This window comes from Melospiza melodia, chromosome 21, assembly GCF_035770615.1.
Source record: "Melospiza melodia melodia isolate bMelMel2 chromosome 21, bMelMel2.pri, whole genome shotgun sequence".
Classification (NCBI taxonomy): Eukaryota; Metazoa; Chordata; class Aves; order Passeriformes; family Passerellidae; genus Melospiza; species Melospiza melodia.
The window spans coordinates 6689484-6707573 of record NC_086214.1 but is presented as its reverse complement, the minus strand read 5'-3'; the positions used below and the strand labels follow the sequence as shown (position 1 = coordinate 6707573).

The following is an 18090-nucleotide window of genomic DNA, read 5'->3' as shown; positions in this document are numbered from 1 at the left end:
CAGCCAAGGGAGCCATTCATGAATAGATTAGCAGCACTGACAGATCCTTGGCACACAGCAACAGGTCCAGCTGGAGACCTCCCAGAAAGTTCTAGGCATGAGGTCAGTGCATGGTCAGAACATGAAAATACAAGATTTATTGTTCTCCTCACTAAGCAGGGAGGCAGATTACACCAGTTAGATTTTCTTGGTACAAGAAAAATGTACAATTTTCCAATCCTCTGTTGCCAAACCCTGAGTTTAAATGTTGTGGAGCCAAAGCAGGCAGGGCAGAACTGGATGTGGAGACTCTTCCCTCCACTCACTGGGGTCTGAGCAAATCCCCCTTTGCAGCTCTCCAGAGCAGTCAGCTGTAGTGAGGTGTAAATCCTTTGTAAAGCTTCTGGAACACTTCTCAGGCAATCATCTCATTACCCTGGAAGGCATCCAGGGACTGTTTCAGGAACTCTCATCAATAATGTTTGTTATTAGTCTGGCTCTGAACAACCTCAGTTTTTCTCTGCAATGACTGAGTGTGGATGTGTGTGTGCACTGACTTTTGGGACTGGCTTTAGGTGTGCAAGGGTTTCTGGTGCTCAGCCAGAATTGCCAGAGACTGTTGTTTGAACCTAATGCAAGGAGACTTTCAATCCCCTGGGTCCACCTCTCTCCACATGAGGGTGGCAGTTAAGTGACAAATTCACTTCCTGTTTTCAATTTAAGTTGCTTTAGAAAAGCAGTTCTGGCTGGTGCAGTTCTGAAAATGGAGCTGGGGAATCTGTGCTGAGTGCTGGAAAGCAGCAGCTCTGCACTCAGAGGGGAACAAACACCTGTGGAGAGCAGCAGGTGTTGGTGGCCTCTGGGATCAATACTAGTCCTCTTAGGAAAAGTGAGTGTGATTGTGTCCCTGCAGAGCTGGAAAGGATTAGCCCAGAGGGGAGTCTGCTCCAAAATGGTGCTGTGAAATGCAGTTACTGATTACACTTAAGAAACCCTCTGAAACCAGGTAGGAACAGGAACCTGACCCTTCATGTTCCTCACCCTTCCACTGGCACCACCACTGTGGGCAGGCACAGCCCACAGGGTAAGGACTGGCCTTGAGTCACCCAAAATATGGTGTTTGCTGGTTTATGAGACATCCATGGGAACATCTCTTCCTTCCCCATTCCAATGAACACATTTAATGAGACAGCAAAGACAGAGTAGGCTGGCTGTGATGTGCAGTCAAAGGAAAATTAATCTTATTTAAATTTTTGGGGACAAAAGCTGTGATGCTGTGTCTGTAGAGAACTAACAGCTCAAGCCCCAGTACTAAACTATTAGTTGTGTATTTAATAGAGTTTGTGCTGATAGTAACTCACTGGGTGGGAATCAAAGCCTAAGTTCAATTCTAGTGAAGAAAGAATGTACTTTGAGCATTGCATCCATTATTCCAGGTGCCATGGTTTAGTTGAGGTGTTAGGGCATGAGTTAGACTTGATGATCTTAAAGGTCTCTTCCAACCTTGTCATTCTGTGATTCTGTTAATTGTATTAGGATGTATCTGCTTGGAAACACAAGTCTCACATCTCATATTAGGTGGTCAAATTCGATTTATGTTTATTTTCTTTCTGCATTTCACACTTAATTGTCCATCTATGCTGGCAAGGTGTCTCCAAAACTGGACAGGCAAACACGATTCTGTAGCTTTCTGCCATCCTGAAACTATGACATTACCTAACCAGGACAAGCAGGGACAGGAAAGGGAACTCAAATGCAGAGCACCCCAGAAATTAGTAAAGATTTTTAAAGATTACCAAAGGAATATACAAAATATAGTGGCACCATTAAGAAATGTGTAATATTTCCGCAGTATGTTTGCTGAAAATACCTTCCCTATCCACAGGACAAAGCAGCACTTGCTCAATGTGTCTCATAATTATAACTTTAATTTTGTGCAAAAAAATTTCCTTCTTGGTGTTGGTAAGATCATTCATGACCAGGCTTGAAGTGTAATCCCTAACAGCAGGATTCCATTTTTGTTTCTCCTGCTTAGCTCTCAACACCAAGGACATAAACAGTTTTCCTGAGTGCACTGGACAGAGCTCAATTGCTCTGGACTGTCACAGTCCTCTCTTCTACCCTGCTTATAAAACACATACAGTTTTAAGGGTTAAAGTAAATTTTAGATCTTTATTGGTCTAAATAAAAAAAGTATGCAACATTTTTGCAGCAAATCCTGGTTTCCCCTCAGAAGGCAGGAGCCCCTAGCTGGCTGCAGGGGCTGCAGTCTTCTGGCACAGGCGTGCCAGCAGCCCAGCCATTTGTAACAGGGAGTTCACACCTTCTGCTATCTTCATGTGGGTGTACCCAATTTCCTGGTGACAGAGACATTGTCAAGCCTGCTGTTTACTCCCCCAGTCTGTGTATATTTTACTAATGACTAAACAGAACATAGCCCCTTCTGCTGAAAGACCAGCTTTGAGTCACTTCTACTTCAGAGAATGCATCTACTCCTATAAACCAGCTAAAATGCCTTTTCTTATTAAAATCAAAGCCTGTATTTCCCCACCTCCTTTATAACAAGCAAGGTGCCTGCATATAAGGACAGGTTTCAAATATGAAGAGTGATTCCATAACACCAGCTGACTGTCAACTCTCTGCTAATTTAGTATTTTAGTATCTATTGGACTAGAATCAAATATGCACTTGAAAAACATTTTCAAGGCTTTGAAATAACTAATAAATTCAGCATTAAATCTGCTATTAATTTTAGCTGATCACTAAAGTGACTTCTGGCACTTCTGTGGGTGTTGAGATGCTAATCTCCAGGTGACTTCTCACTGACAAACTGATGATGCAGTGAGAAAAAAAGCAGGCATGAATCAAGAAGCACTTTATGCTAATATACAACAAATTTTAAACAGAAACCCCTGAGGCTGCCCCTGATCACATCCTCTTCTTAAAAAGGCCCCATCAGGAGCTGAGTGAGTACCAACCTTGATAAATTCCAGTTTCAGATATTCTGGCATTTGATAGGTCTTACACACACGGAAGATATTGCCAATGACATCTTCTGGAGAGTACCCAAGGCGCCACAGGTGGGCAAGAATCTGTGCAGGCAAAAATAATCCCCATTTATCTGCCAGGTGAGTCAAGGATATTCACTTTGGAACAGCTGTATATCATTGCTGAAATTGCATGTACTGTTTATCAGCTGATTTAACCTCAAGCATCTAGCAATTGATTTCACTACAACTTCCTTTTTTGCTTGTTGGTTTATTTATCTGATCAAACTCCTGCCTAAAAGGGATTTAGTTTATCAACTCATCTACATGGTATTGCCCTTATCTTAAAAAACAACACACACTGTGAATTCCCCAAAGCAAACAAAAAAATTTGTAGCAAAATAATGCCTGGCTATACTGTATGCAAAACATGAAAACCAACCTTGTATGCTTCATCAATATTTGCATTTATGCAGTGTTGTATCATTTCCTTCACCAGCAGAGGATGAGGCTCATCACATACCTGTATCCAAGAGAAATAGTACACTTAAAATATCAAAAGACTTTGTATTAAACTTCTGGTATTTTCACCAAGTTTCTATGGAGCTGAAGTGCTGAATCAGAGATATTCCATAATACAAACTAAATTTTAATTAATCTGACTTCTCAGATTCTTCTATATTGTGATTCTGTAGTTCTAAATGGCAGACTCACATGAAATGAGAACACCCAAGTAATAGGTTCTCAAGTTTTTACTGAAATTTCTCAGCAATAATTGGATTTGTGTGCTTTTGGAGAGCTGCAAAGGTCTCAGAAGTGCCATTAGGGATGGCTTTTCAAAAGGCACAAGGGCTACTTAAAGTCTAATGGTGTAACTGCTACATACACAGAGCTGTCTGCAAGCTAGCAAAAAGGTTTATGTGTCCAATGGAATCTCACACAGCCACAGGGATAAACTTCTGGCAAAACTGTTTTCAGCTATTACTGACCTTAAAGACATTTTCACTGTTTATGAAGCCAAATCCAGAGTATGTGGACTGTAAGTTGTTTAATGCCTGTGAAAGAAAAAATAATACTTCATTTATTTTTTGAAGTGCTCTACTTCTCACTCCCCTCCTCAGGATGAAATGCACTTCAGGAAATGATGCCAAATAAGCAGTTTTCCATTAAACAACAGAAAAAAAAATCACAAATTTATGCTGATTTTATTTCCTCCCACAAATTTGGTATCCACTTCCCACCAACTCACTTTTAAGGAGCATTTTAAACCCTCACAAAACCAAACAGTTTAGTTACTCTTGGACCACAAGTCATATCCTCCTTTGCTCATTCTCTCCAGAGAAATCCTTGAGAGCTGCAATTCAAAAGTTTAAACAGAAGCCTTTGTTTTATTGTCTTTCTCCTTTTACCTGTCTCATATCACCTTGAGCTGTGAAGATTATGGCTTCTAGCCCATCATCTGTGTACGCTACATCCTCTTTCTCAACAATTTTCAGCAGCCTGGCGAGTATCTGTGCATCTGTCAGCTTGGTGTAACGCAGCACTGCACACCGAGACTGAATGGGTTCTGAGGACAGAGATGTGGCATTAGCTTCTCTCTTTTTGTCAAAAAAACCCCACAAACAAACATGTCTTCATTTCACTTTCCAACAATTCTTTTCAAGAAAAAAGGACATGGAAGCTCCAAGCAGAACACAGCCTCTCCTAAAGCACATTCAATTTTTATGGTCCTTCCCTTGAGCCCAGATGTGCTAATGGAATTTTCCCAGATATGTGGAAATATATACAAAGCTCAGTTTCCTCTGTTCTCCTGGATTTCTGAAAATAGATGTTTATCACATTATTTTTTTTTTCAAGTGAAATCTAAGGTGCAATGTGTTCATCTATAGGCAAACTTAAGATTGTGATTCAGAAATGACAAAAAGGGTTCAATACCCAATAAAAAATAGATCAAACATCCTACACTGTGGCAGAGTTGGATGCAGATTGAGCCCAAAGCATGAAAAATCTGCTTCTGCAGTCACATATGGCACCATCCATCAAAAATGGCTGCTCAGAGGGTTCCCTGACTACAAAATTAAACTTTTATCTGCTGAAGTACAGGTGGCTTGACTTTTCAGAAGCACCATGCTTTCTTGCAACAATTTGGATCAAGCTATTTCTGGCAGCTGCCTTGGCAGGTAGCCAGCAGTATGGAGAACACATGACAAGAACACCCAGGAAGCAGCAGCACTTACCTATGATTTTGTCAGAGGCATTGCAGGCCAGTGCAAAACGTGTTGTTTTGGAATAAATCTCCATTGTTCTTCTCAACGCTTGCTGTGCTCCATCTGTCATGCTGAGGGCAGACAAGGAGTTAGGGAAGATTTTGCCCTTCACTCACTCATTGGTGCAGCCTAAGAACTATTTTCACATAAGCTTCAGTTTAGTGATATTAAGCTGTGCTTTGATAAACTAAGCAGCTTTTTCTAGTCATGTGAAGAACCACCCTGCAAGGCAGGCAGTCACTGAGACCTCCACAACATGCAAAATGCCATCCATAACATGCAAAATGAAATCATTAATGCTCTGAAGAGCACTGCTAAGAACATGGAGGAGGAGAATGTCCCATTTTCATCCAGTGAAATTCTCTACATGAGCCAAACTCCTTCCAAAGAGGAATCACAGAATCACAAAATGGTTTGGGTTGGAAGGGACCTTGAAGCTCATCCAGTTCCAACCCCCTGCCATGGGCAGGGACACCTTCCATGAGCTCAGGTTGCTCCCAGCCCTGTCCAACCTGGCCTTGAACAGTTCCAGGGATGGGGCATCTTTCCAGTAAACTGCTCTGTTTCATACCCAGATCATTCCATGTCAATATCCAGCATCTCTTTTCAAGCAATGATCTCCTCTTGCTGCGAGTGCTCCCATAAGATCCCTGTTCAATCCATATTCATTTCCTACCAAATTATTTTGAACAGCTTGATAGAAACACTCAATACTGTCCAAGGCTGGAGCTCTACAGACAGGAGAGATGCACATTTCACACAGGAGCTGAGGTCAGGAAAAACCAACATACCTGTCTGCTTCATCAAGGATGATTATCTTGTGCCGACCTTTTGGAAGTGTGACCTTTTGCTGGGCAAACATTTTGATTTTGTTTCTTACAACATCAATGCCTCTGGAACAACAATTCAATTGATTCATGATAAGTTGGGTGAAAACACAGAATAGATTTTTTTTCAGCAGCCACAGCAGCTGAAGTGCTCCTGTTCTACCACAGTTTGTTCCTGCCCCCTCAGCTGTTTCAGCACAACTGCTGTGGAACCATGCTTCAAGCCAGACTCTCCCACTGATCTGGATTCAAACACCAACAATCCTTGGTTTTGGTGGTCTTGAACAAAATAATTTAACAGTAGCAATATAAATATACAGAGCCAGTAACCTTACTTGCAGTACCACCACAAAATGACTTCTGTTTGGCACAAGGGTAATAAATAAACAAAGGCAGAAGCATTTAAGATTGCTTTGCCAGTTCTTCCCACAGCTCCATCCACAGCCCCAGCTGTAGCTCAGAAGAGTTTAGGAAAAACATCTGGATAGACTGAATTATATCAACACTGAATCATAGCAACACTGAATCATATCAACACAACACAGACACTTTCCTAGAAAGAGTCCATTCAAAGACCTACTTTTCTTAAGGAAGGATTTTACCTTGTTTGTTCTGTTTACAACAAGAATGCTGTGATTCTGTAGTTCTGTAAGTGATGCTAACAGGGTGGGTAAAGTGTATTGTGCTCAGACAACCCACCAGGAAATGTCAGAATACTTCAGGATGAGTCTGAACAGAACTTGGGAAATAAAATCAGCCCTTAGTGCCTGATCCCTGGAGTACAGTCAGTGTCCTCTACACACCCTGATCCTACATTTCAATCCTCAGCAGTTATAAGGTATAACCCCCATTTCTCTCACTCTAAGCACTGAAGGGTTTGACTATAAACAACCTGTTCACTTTTCATTCTTATGATCCTCATGAATGCAGTGGGAAGCTTAACTCTTTCAAATAGATTTGAGACAAAAGTACCATTATGGATTCTGCACTCTATCTGTTTATATTTTCACATATGAAAGTATCTATAAAGTTTATAAAACATCAAGAAATAATATCTGTGTTGATGAGTGGACACCAAAGACTGCCTAACTTTTAGTTGGAAAGAATGCACTAAAATAAATCTTAAAGGCTTTACTATAGCATTAAGCCCATCAAACTGGCCTCAGTTTAATGGAAACTTGCTTCTTCATTAAAAACTTGGTAAGGTTTATCCATTCTCACCTGTCATTTGAGGCATTCAGCTCCAGAACAGCATCCTTTAATGCAGGACCAAGCAGAGCACGAGCCAAACACAGGATACTGGTGGTTTTACCTGTTCCTGGAGGGCCCTAAAAAAGTGACAGTGCAACAACTGCTGGTAAGTTTAGTGAAATTTCCTAACTTGTGCTCTCTACAAATCTCCTCAGTCATGAAAAAAGGCTACAGCAGAGGAACTGAGAGCAAACATCAGCCTGGAAGCTGTGCCTGAGCTCAGCATCCTGCCCCTAACAGAGGAGATAAGCACAGGATGTGTTTCAGCAGGTACCTGAGGTAGATTTAAACTTGTTTCCCTCTGTATTCTGCCAAGAACATTGCTCCAAAAGCCCAGAACCAACATCTCCCTCACCAGTACACTCAGGCACAAAGCCCATCTGTACTGGGAGGCCACCCTGGCTAGATTTCAAATCCAGGCCCAACACTGAAATACAGCACAACACAGCAATACTCACAGCAATTATAATGTTTGGTACATTCCCCTCCTTTGCAAAGACCTAAGAAAGAATGATAAAAAGAAATTATGTAAGAAAATGACATGAACAAATAGTTTCCATTCTATTACTTTTCCCCTTCCTATTTTAATTTTTTGAACCTTGCTCTTTCATATTTTGGTTTTTTAATTGAACTGTTAGAAATCAGCCCCTAGAATAATACAGAAGTATTTAAAAGCACTTAATGCCACAGGTCTTTAGTACTCTTGCCTTTCCTTTGCACCTGTTTAATTATATACTTAATAGTATAATCTTTCTGTTAACAAATACTGTGTTCACAGAATTATTTGTCATATAATTATAGAATCCTGGAACAGTTAGAATTTCATGCTGGAGACATTCAGGGAAGAATTGATATGGCAAACATTTCTTTTCCAAAAAACCTATTCTATTTCTTTCTGTTGTTATACAAATTATATTTATTAATGGAAACAGTATTATTGTAACAGCTACAAATTCTCTAAACTGCATCAACAGGGATGCAGCATTGAAATAAATGCTTTATTTCAAACATCCCAATTGAAGAAGGCATATTTCCTTACACACCACTCAAATATAATGTAAAACTTGTAACTTTTTAGGTAATCAGGAAGCTTTCTTCCACATACTCAAGTACAGATGTAAAAATACAGTACAAATGTGGATCTACACAGAAATATGTTTTTATAGATAACCTGTAAAAAGATACAGGGACAGCTACACACCTCCAACCTGCTCACAGTATCTTCATTTCCAACTATTTCCGACAGTTTCATGGGTCTGTATTTTTCCACCCTGCAAAATTCCACACACTTCACCACATCTAGTAGCATTTTAATTGAGCTTTAGAGTGATGGACAAAGAGGATTATGCTAAGAGAGCACAGGACAAAGATGGCTGGACATGAGTTCAGTGCAAGTGTTGCAGGGTGTCTGTCATTGCTAAGCACGGCACTAATCATTGACTCAGAGAACCCCAGAATGGTTTGGGTTGGAAAGGACCTTCAAGTGTGAAAAATGTGCATTTTATGATTGGCTTTTTGCAAATATTAAAATGAATATTATATGTATTATGTTAGAAAGTTATGCTGCATTAATTTTATTAAGTGGTGTGTTAGATATAGTTTTAGCTTATAACATAATGTTAAAATAGAAACTATGCTATGCAAGATGCCAAGGTAGCAGCCACACCTGAATCTTTCAGGGAAAAAGAATTTATTGCTCCCTTATCAAGTTCTTCTCACCTTGCTCAGCCCTGAAGATGCTGTCAGGATTAGGAGGAAGAAGTTGACACTGACCTGACAGAATCCTGTGTTTGAAAAGAATTTATGCATCATGTATGAGATGTATGAATATGCAACAGGCTATTGATTTGAAGGGTTAATCCTCTGTTAACGTGGGTCCTTTTTGGGGGCTTATTTTGCCCAGAAAGAGGTACCTGGACCGTCCGTAACTCTTTGTTTCTATTGTCTCATATTGTCCTGAATCCTAATTGTCCAAATTTTTATTACTCTAATTATATTACTACTTTTATAACCATTTTATTACTATTAAACTTTTAAAAACAAGTGATTGGTGTTTTTCACAAGCCCATCTCGTTCCACCTCCTGCCACGGGCAGGGACACCTTCCACTGTCCCAGGCTGCTCCAGGTCCAACCTGGCCTTGGGCACTTCCAAGGATGGGGCAGCCACAGCTGCTCTGGGCAACCCATCCAGGGCCTCACCATCCTCAAAGGTTTTACTTCCATTGGTATAAAAAAGGAGAAGGAAGGAAAAATGCTCAACTCGAACAGGAATTCGGCGCCTCAGCCTGAGGGGAGAAGCCACCCTGTGTGCTGTCCCATGGTCAGCACAGTGCAGGGCTGACTTTGTTACAAGGAAATGGGATTTCCTTCCATTTGTTTGTTTGTTTGTTTTCCTTCCCATTTGTTTCCAAAGGAAAATAATGGTATTTTCTTCACTATTGATTTCTGGAACTGTTCCAGACCAGGTTAGACATGGCTTGGAGCAGCCTGGTTTAGTGGAAGGTGTCCCTGTCCATGACAGGAGGCTGGAAAGAGATGGCCTCTAAGGTCCCTTCCAACACAAACCATTCTGCGATTCCTGCCTTCCCAGCTCCGGCAACAGACGGGGAAGTCACAGGGCGCAGACAGAGTCCCGGTTCCAAGCCAGACTGAGCTCCTGCAGCCCGGCGGGCACCGGGGGACAGCGCTGGACACGCGGGTGTGGCCATGGCCGGCTCCGACCGCCATGGTCCCCTCAGCCGCCACACCCCCCGCCTTCCCGCCACCAGGGCCCGCCCTCACCCCATTGGCTCTGCCGCGCAGAGTCCCGCCCCCTCCCCGCTCTGGACCAATCACCGCGCGCCGCGCCCACCCTTCGCCCCGCCCGCTGCCCCATCATGGCGGCTCAGGGCGGCCGCACTCCCTCACCCGCTGTCCCCGCTCACCAGGGCAGCTCGTAGTGGCCGCTGCTGCTGCCGCCGGGCGCGGCTCCCGCGGGGTCTGTCGGTCCCCGCTTCTCTCCTGCCGACGGCCCGGCCTTCTCCTCCTCCGCCATATCCACCTCCATGGTGGCGCAGCTGGTGCTCCCGGCCTGTCTCCCTGTTGTTGCCGCCGCCGTGAGGGGAGGGAGGGCCGCGGGCGGGCCCGCCTCCAGGGCGGGCTGGGGGAGGCAGCCGGGATGTGGCTCCGCGGCCGGGTTTTGCGCTCTGCAGCCGGGATCTGCGCTCCCCAGCCGGTGTCCCGCTTCTGTGGCTGCCCAGTGAGGCGGGGAGGCGGCAGCCCAAGCCCGTGATGGCCGTGCCGTGCCATAGTGCCGGCCTGTAGGTGAGGGGAGGCCGCTCGCAGCACGGCTGGGTGTTCTTGTACTCGTCCGTTTGGATTCGCTGGGCTTCCTGCCCTACTGAGTGTTAAGATAATAACAACAATTAATCAATAACATGTTTGTATTTTTTCAGGGGTCTAAAACTTTCCTTTTTCTATGTCTATTTATGCCCCCCTTTCTCCAAATGGAAACAATAGAAGATACATTGCAAAATACTGTAAGCAGCTATGTTATAGTTGGGAGATGATTCTGGCTCTATTTGTTGAACACTTATAATGTAAACAGGTTGCCTGGGGAAGCTGTGGCTGCCCTGTTCCTGGAAGTGTTCAAGGGCAGGTTGGATGGGCTTGGAGCAATCCTGTCTACTGGAAAGTGTCCCCATGGCAGAGGGTGGAATGAAATGGGCTTTAAGATCCTTTCCAACCCAAACCATTCTGAGATTCTGTAATTCTAAATGTTCTTTTCCAGGTTAACTCAAGGTGGCTCATCCAGCTAAGTCAAGACTTTTTTTTTTCTTAATTTATAATTTTAATAAGGTGTTAGGGTACCAAGCTCATTGGTGCCCCTACACGCTACCAGCCCCTGACAGAACTGGATTGTTGTTTCCATAGCATTAAAATTTGGAAATCAGTACAGATTTTCAACCTCAGTAGTTACTGGGGCCTTGGTACATCTTTCAGCTCTGTTTATGCTCCACATAATTAATGACATTTGTGTTAGCTCAGTGCACAGAGCATCTGTCCTTCAGTCTGGGCCCTGATTCCTTGGGAAGTGTTTCTAATTTAAGATTGGTGTGAGGCAGGAACTCAGACCTGACCATATTTGCAGCTCAGTGTGAGCAGTGATGCTCCTCTGAGGGAGTAACTTCCTCTTACTCATCACAACATTTGTATTCCTGTGTTTCTGTCAGTGCCTGTTATTGGTATTTTGAGGCTGACATATGAGCATTTGCCTTCAGCCTGTAAAACTGGTTCTGCCCATGGCCTGACAGTGATGGAGTTTAATGAATTTCTCCTGAGACTCTAAAACTCTGGAGGGTGAAGTTTCTGTTTTGCAAAGTGCAGTCTCATATCTAAGTGCTTTAATCTTGTTTTGCACATTGTTTTTATAGCTGTAGTAGTTCCTAGTGGTTGTGGGATAACTGTTATCTAAGGGTAAAATTGGAATTATTCTGCACCCTTCATGTGCCTGGCTGGGTTAACATCACCAGTGGGTTAACCACCTTGATTGGAGGTAAAGATAATTAAATATGTTTATACCACAATTATGTGGTATTAGAGGGGGAGAATTGGGGTTTTTTGGTGGTTTTTTTTTTTGTTTTTTTTTTTTTTTTTGTTTTTTTTTTTTTTATATTTGGACTGATCATTCCTGTAATTCTCAATCTCACTCTGTTACTTCTGTCTTTAGACTTCATTTTCTGCAGTGCTCATCAGAACCCAACACAAAGCAGTGAAATACTGCTGGTCATAACAGCCTGTCAGTGCAGCACCCTGGGTTTGCTTTGATTTCTTGCCAAATTAAACAGGAGTTCTGCTCTTAGGAAGTTCCAGCTTCTAGATAAGCTATCACTTTCCTGGCCAGCATTAATTCTACCACTCTGTGTGTGTGGAATTGCTGCTGATAAGCACTCACAGGACAATAAGCAAGGCTAATGATAAGGATTGTTGCAGAGAGCCTGATGACAGATTGTGTGATATGTTCCTGCTAACAGCTGAAATGTGGTTTTGAGCATGGACTCCTAAAGAGCTGCAGCCCTGGCGTGGGCAGGAGCTCTCACAGTGGTTTATCAAACACAGAACAAGTATTTATTGAAGACACAATATTGCTAGGGATATGTGGACAGGCACATGTGAGCTGAAAGCTTTAAAACCCATCATATCCCAAAATCCAAACACTTCTTGTTGTAGTCTGAGTTCACAGGATACATCCAGAGTGAAATGAATTCCAAATTCAGTGCTGAAATAGCAGAACTTTTGATGTGTCATCAGCAATGCCTAAATACATGTGCATGCAGATGTACTGTGTTATCCTGAAAGGAGAATACTCCTGAATTTAAAATGATCCTTTCAGAGCTCTCTCCCTCACACCCCAAAAGATGTACAGAACAGCTTACTAAGTACTCATAATCAGCACAGAGTACAGAGAAAGGCTTTCTGCTGATGGTTTATTCATCAGTGGGAGTGATCCTATTCAGTCTATTCAAACAGCATCTACTACTAGTAGTGGAGATCCCCATCAGAGAAATAAATCATGATCTTGGCCCAGCAGCAAGGAAGTCCCAGCTGCAGATTCTTGAGGTGTTTGGAATAGGACTTCTACAGATCATATGGAAGCTCCTCTCAGACCAGCTCTAGTCCCCATGGGGAAACTGAAGCCCAGCACAACATGTTTTGTCAGAGAGTTGAGTAAATGCAGAAGTTGTGGCAAAAGAATTGCTGCTTTGCATGCTATGGTTGGTGAAAGTGAGGGTGGCTTGTTTGGAGTTTGAACAACAAATTGAAATTAGAACACACTAAAAGTGAGGCAGTAGCTAAAGACAGTGAAAAGCAAGAGTGAGGGTGATGTGAGGTGTAAAACCCAGAAATCAATAGAAATAAAGCATGAGAGGAAACTAACTTCAGGCAATTGTTAACAAAAAGTATGGATCTGTAAATTCAGTAATAAAAATTTCTTATGTGCAGTGGTTTGGGGAGGGAGGGGAGAACCATTTACCATTCAAGGCTGTTTTGCTTCTGGGTTAAATCTGTGAGTTCAGCTGACTGTTACTGTTAGGGCTAACACTCATGCATGTTTTCCTGCAGGTATACAAGGCCAGGGGCTGAGACCTTGAGATGCAGTACTGAGAGAAGTGCAGAGTTTCTTGGGCTGTGCATTGCTGGTCCCACAGCTGCAGTTCCAGCTGCTGCAGTTTGACAGCCACAGGTGGGTGACAGAGCTCAGATCACCTCACTGCCAGGGCCTGTGCACTCTGCAGTCCCCTTGCAGGCTGTTCCCTCTCTGCCCTCTCTCACACAGCTAGGCTGGAGACAGGGGAATAAATTCTCGTGCTACCAACCTTTTCATCTTGTGCTCACTGAGGCTGAAAGCAGAGAGCAGAGCTAGAACAAGTAGTGGAAGTAATGGTGGGGCTGTTAGAAGGGAGACTGGGCTGGTGCTTCATGAACTGGGGCATCACCACATTAGGAGCTTTGCTGGGCCTGACGTGTCTGCACCCAAGACTGACAGGGGCCCTGATTCCTGTGCTTGAGCTCTAGAGCAAACTGGGACAATGCTGTCAGCATATAAAGGTATTAAACTTGTAGCATCATGTCCATTCTTCATGTGTTTATCCATACAGTGGCCCTGGGGTACAGCTGTGCTGAGCTAATTTTATGGGTACCCTTTAAAATCTCTTGCTAAGTGTAATGCCTGAGGTCCCACATTTATTTCCCTTTTTATTTCCCCATCCACTGCCTCATCCTTCCTCTTGTGCATCTCCAAGAGCAGCAGAGCAACAGCAGCTCACCAGCATACTCTGGGTAAATACAAAGTGACACCTGAGCACTTTTATTTGCAGCATCTCATTGCTTTTTACATTTTCATTAATTACTTTAAATCTTTTTTTAATGCTGCCACACAAAATTTTAAGCAGCGTGCCACCAACATCTGCAGTTAGGAAATTCATAGTGCTGGAAGTGAGGCAGGGCACAGGTCATGGTGACAGAGCAGCTGGAAGATCAAGTTCAGCTTATTGCTACTGGGAGACTCTAAAGTTGCACATATTTACAATTGGTTTCTGAAAATATTTAAAAGAACTGGTGTTAAGTGCTGTTTTAAGCCAGAGAAGCTTTATTATGATTTTTCCGCATGCATTGAGGCATTTGTCCAGAGCTTTACACTAGGTTACAAGAAAAGGATGCAGCAGCAGTGACCAGCCAGTCCTACTCTCCTGCCCTTTGGATGCTGAAGACTGAAAATGGGACTGAGAGTTCCTTTCTTTTTCTCCTTTAAGCACATAACAGAGAGCAACGAGTGTCCAGCCCAAGTCCAGCTGCGTGGTTACAGCTTTAGTCAGTAGAGGGAGTATGGAAACCTGGGTTAAAGGCACACAGGTCACCCATGACATCCAGGAGAATTGACTTTCTCCTAGAATTCCTCTTTGGTCTGCAAAACCAGGTGAATTCTCTACACATACATTGTTCCTAGATGCCAAAATGCAGCTGTTGGCTCCTTACACAGTCAATGAATTGAAAGTGCAGGAGAGGGGAATGATCTTTTGTGCTTGCCATGCTTTTCTTCTGGTGCAGCTTCCCTGGGAGCACCTGCAGTTGGGGCTGGTGTGGAGCATCACCTTTCCTCCTCTGTGTCAGGATCTCATGTCACCATTAGTGACTGCAGCAGGGCTCTGTTTGCCTCCAGGGAGGACACAGCCTTCACCTTCTCACTGAGGAAGCTGAGAAAGTGGCTCTGTGCATGATTCACTGCCAAATGTCAATGTTGCAATGAGCATCCTGCAGAGCAAGTGCTTGCTGGGGCTCCCTTGTGTAAGGGGAAGGATCTTAAAGAAGAAGGAGGAACCTGATGGATCTGTGAGCTTTCTGCCTGAAGACTCAGCCCCAAGCTGGTGCAGAATCAGAGGAATGATTTGGGGGCTCTGATTGGTACAATCCAAGAGTTTGAAATGGAGGTAGGCAATATAGGTTCATGCATTCTTTTACCAGTGTGCCACTCTCTTTGTGTTTTCAGATGTAACACTTGGTCTCTGTTTCTCATAAAAATGGGAATGTGGAGTGGCTTGATTTATGTTTACCAGAAACTTCAAAAGAAATTTGCAACAAATCTGGCATAAAGTGAATTGCACTTTTTAAAGTTACAAAGTAACATTATTCAAGTATTATTCAAGTCAAGTATTGCTTGACTTTTGGTCAGACACCATGTAGCCATGGTACAGCACAGTGCTGCCAGAGTGCATCCAGCATTTGTACTTTCTGTGCTCATTCCTTGCATTAGCAGTCTGGGAACATTCTCCCCTGACTGCCCCTAATTGGTTCTGCATGGCATTATGCAACCCATTTCAGTTCCTCTAGTCTCTTAAATGCTGGGCAAAACTTCAACAGAGACCTTGTCTGGCTGAATGCAACAGAATAAATCTTAACATTCATCTGCACTTATTCATGGCACAGATGGAAATGCAATATCAATATCAACAGTCCAGGATTTAACTTCCAGTCCAGGCTGTGGAACTCTGGATTCATTCAAGTCTGCAGAGCATGGATTTAGAAGTATCAGAAGGAAGAGTTGCTGTATTCCAAGGCAGCAAGTTCCTAAAGCATAAAGGATAAATTTAGCAAAAGGTCAAGGTAAGGGTCGAGTCTGGTTTGATTTAAAATGCTCATGATAGAAAATGTGAGAAAAATAATAAAAATAAAAAAGGAGTTATTATCTTCAGATCTCTGTGTGCATTTTTCTGCCTCTCCTCATGTGTGTGGGTTTTTGTGTTGGTTTTTCCTCTTCCTTTCATTCTGACTGCTCTGCTATGACTTGTTTCTCATTTGCTCATCCATACAAGGGAGATATTCTGAGGGCTAAAATTCATTAGGCAGTAATTAAAACAATGGAGTAATTAAAACAATGGAGTAATTAAAACAATGTAAAACATTTACATTTCTTCTGTAGTTTTCAAGAAATAACTCTTCTCCATGTGTCATCTCTTAGGAAGTCTGTCAGAAAGTAACAAGTAGCATCTTTCTTTCCCTTAAGATTCCAGAATTCAAGCTCAGGCTTCTCAGAAAGTTTTTGTTAATGTCCTGTGCGAAATAATTAAAGTCAGAACCAGTCAGTGGTGATGGAAAGGCTCCTGAGGGGGGGCACAGCCAGTGCTGGGTGTTGGGTTTGAGCTGTGAGGGACTGATGGCTGTTCCTGTGCACACAACTGGAGATGACAAAGGACATCTGCACCTTCACATCATCTCAGGAAAGCAAAGGATTGCAGAGGATTGTTTTCTCTGCTGGTAACAAGGGGGGTCTCTTATTGGGGGCACAAGGAAATGGAAGAGGGCTGTCTGTCTGTCTGGGAAAAGATCTCTTTTCCCATGAAGGTGCTTATTCTGGCCTCAGGAGTGGTCCTATTCTAAAAGGCACTTGCAAAACAATCTTCAGAGTGATGTGATTTTGGGACATGAGTGAAGAGTGGCATAGTGGGGAGAGGAATTACCCGGATAACTCAAAGTAAAAACTTGTACAAGTGGCTGGGGTAAATATTAAGCTCTCCCAACTAAACCTTGAGGGGATCCCATCCTTCAATGCATCTGTGCTGACTGCACATCTTGGATTGCCCCTCTGAGGCAGTGACTCCCTGCAGGATCCCCACTGCAGGACAGCAGCTGAGTGTGTTCCCCTCTGGGTCAGCACACAGACATTCTGGGTGCAGTTTGCCCTTTGGGATCCTCTTTCCTATCCCCTAAACATCATTTGTCCTGGAGATTTCCAGACATTCTGGGTGCAGTTTGCCCTTTGTGATCTCCTCCCTACCCTGGCAGGAAGGCTGCAGGGAAAGCAGCTTTCATCCTTCCACCCTGCACCCCTGCCCCTCCTCCCTGGTGTCCTGGACACTCGCCAGCCTGTGACCAACTGTCCCCAAGAAATATTTGCTTCCTGTTTTTTTTGCTTAGACCTCCAGAGGCCTCGTTTTTCATGAATAAAATATGAGCTGTTCTCCTGGAGCCATGAAGGGAGGAAACCACTGCCAGTGCTTTTTATTGCTGTGGTTGCTGATGCCTCTGGCCTCACTGACAAGGAGAACAGAGGAGAGAGGAAAGGGCTTGAGAGTTTAGTCCAGTGGCTGTTTGCAGTGTGAGCTGTGCTGTCTGGAGCCAGCACTGAGGAACAGCTGACTTTGTAATACCTTATTTTAAGCAGTTTGTAACTAAGGAATTAAAACATTGCAGTTTGAACTGAAATTTTTGATGTCTAATGCTTGGTTTTCAGTCTCTTCCCCACCTTTTTTCCCCCTTCTTATTTTATTATCTGTCCAGATGAATGCAGAGTTGTACAATCTCTTGTCATAGCTGAATCACACTTTGATTTTTCCATGAGTTTCAAGAGTTTATCAAGATTCTTTTGCATTAGCTTAAGTTTTCTTGCAGCTCCTCTTGTCTTGGCCCTTTGTTCAGATTTAATAGACAGGATATGCAAACAATAATATTAAATAATAATGTTTACCCTGGTGGTTACTGTGCTTGAGCTACTTTGAAGACTTGATAAATGAAGTGAAGGGATGGCAAATACTACTTTCTTATGAGTAAATACCAAAAGTATTTACTATGGGTTTTTTTTTTTCTGGGCTTTAGGAACTATTATCCCCTAAACATCATTTGTCCTGGAGATTTCCAGGCTGCCAAGCAAAGCTTTTTGTGTAGGTATTTCTTTTGACTTTTGTACTGGTACCAGAGCTGAGATCTGAGACTGATTCCCACACCATTTCTGGATCCTCCTTAAT

The 18090-nt window shown here is 43.1% G+C and overlaps 2 protein-coding genes across 2 annotated transcripts in view; one reads left to right on the top strand and one right to left on the bottom strand.

Annotated features, from left to right (window-relative positions):
- Positions 1-2131: 2131 nt before the first annotated feature.
- RFC2 (replication factor C subunit 2) lies at positions 2132-10415 on the bottom strand. Its single transcript, XM_063173957.1, has 11 exons — positions 10237-10415; positions 8513-8582; positions 7770-7811; positions 7282-7388; positions 6025-6126; positions 5204-5304; positions 4376-4533; positions 3956-4021; positions 3409-3489; positions 2958-3071; positions 2132-2336 (listed from the first exon to the last, which is right to left on the bottom strand). Exons 1-11 carry the CDS (start codon positions 10356-10358, stop codon positions 2226-2228), a joined length of 1074 nt encoding a protein of 357 aa, XP_063030027.1. The 5' UTR covers positions 10359-10415; the 3' UTR covers positions 2132-2225.
- A 5295-nt stretch (positions 10416-15710) lies between these two features.
- Positions 15711-18090, top strand: part of CLIP2 (CAP-Gly domain containing linker protein 2) — a 94979-nt gene continuing 92599 nt past the window's right edge. Inside the window, exon 1 of the mRNA XM_063174017.1 lies at positions 15711-15952. The gene's annotated coding sequence lies outside the window, so the exon portion shown is untranslated. The remainder of the gene's footprint in view (positions 15953-18090) is intronic.

Excerpts from the sequence above, each read along its gene's own strand:
- RFC2 (XM_063173957.1), bottom strand. The coding sequence starts at position 10,358 with ATGGAGGTGGATATGGCGGAGGAGGAGAAGGCCGGGCCGTCGGCAGGA. Across the intron at positions 8,583-10,236 it reads GGCCACTACGAGCTGCCCTG|GGTGGAAAAATACAGACCCA; the intron begins GTGAGCGGGGAC and ends GGAATTTTGCAG. Across the intron at positions 7,389-7,769 it reads TACCAAACATTATAATTGCT|GGCCCTCCAGGAACAGGTAA; the intron begins GTGAGTATTGCT and ends TCACTTTTTTAG.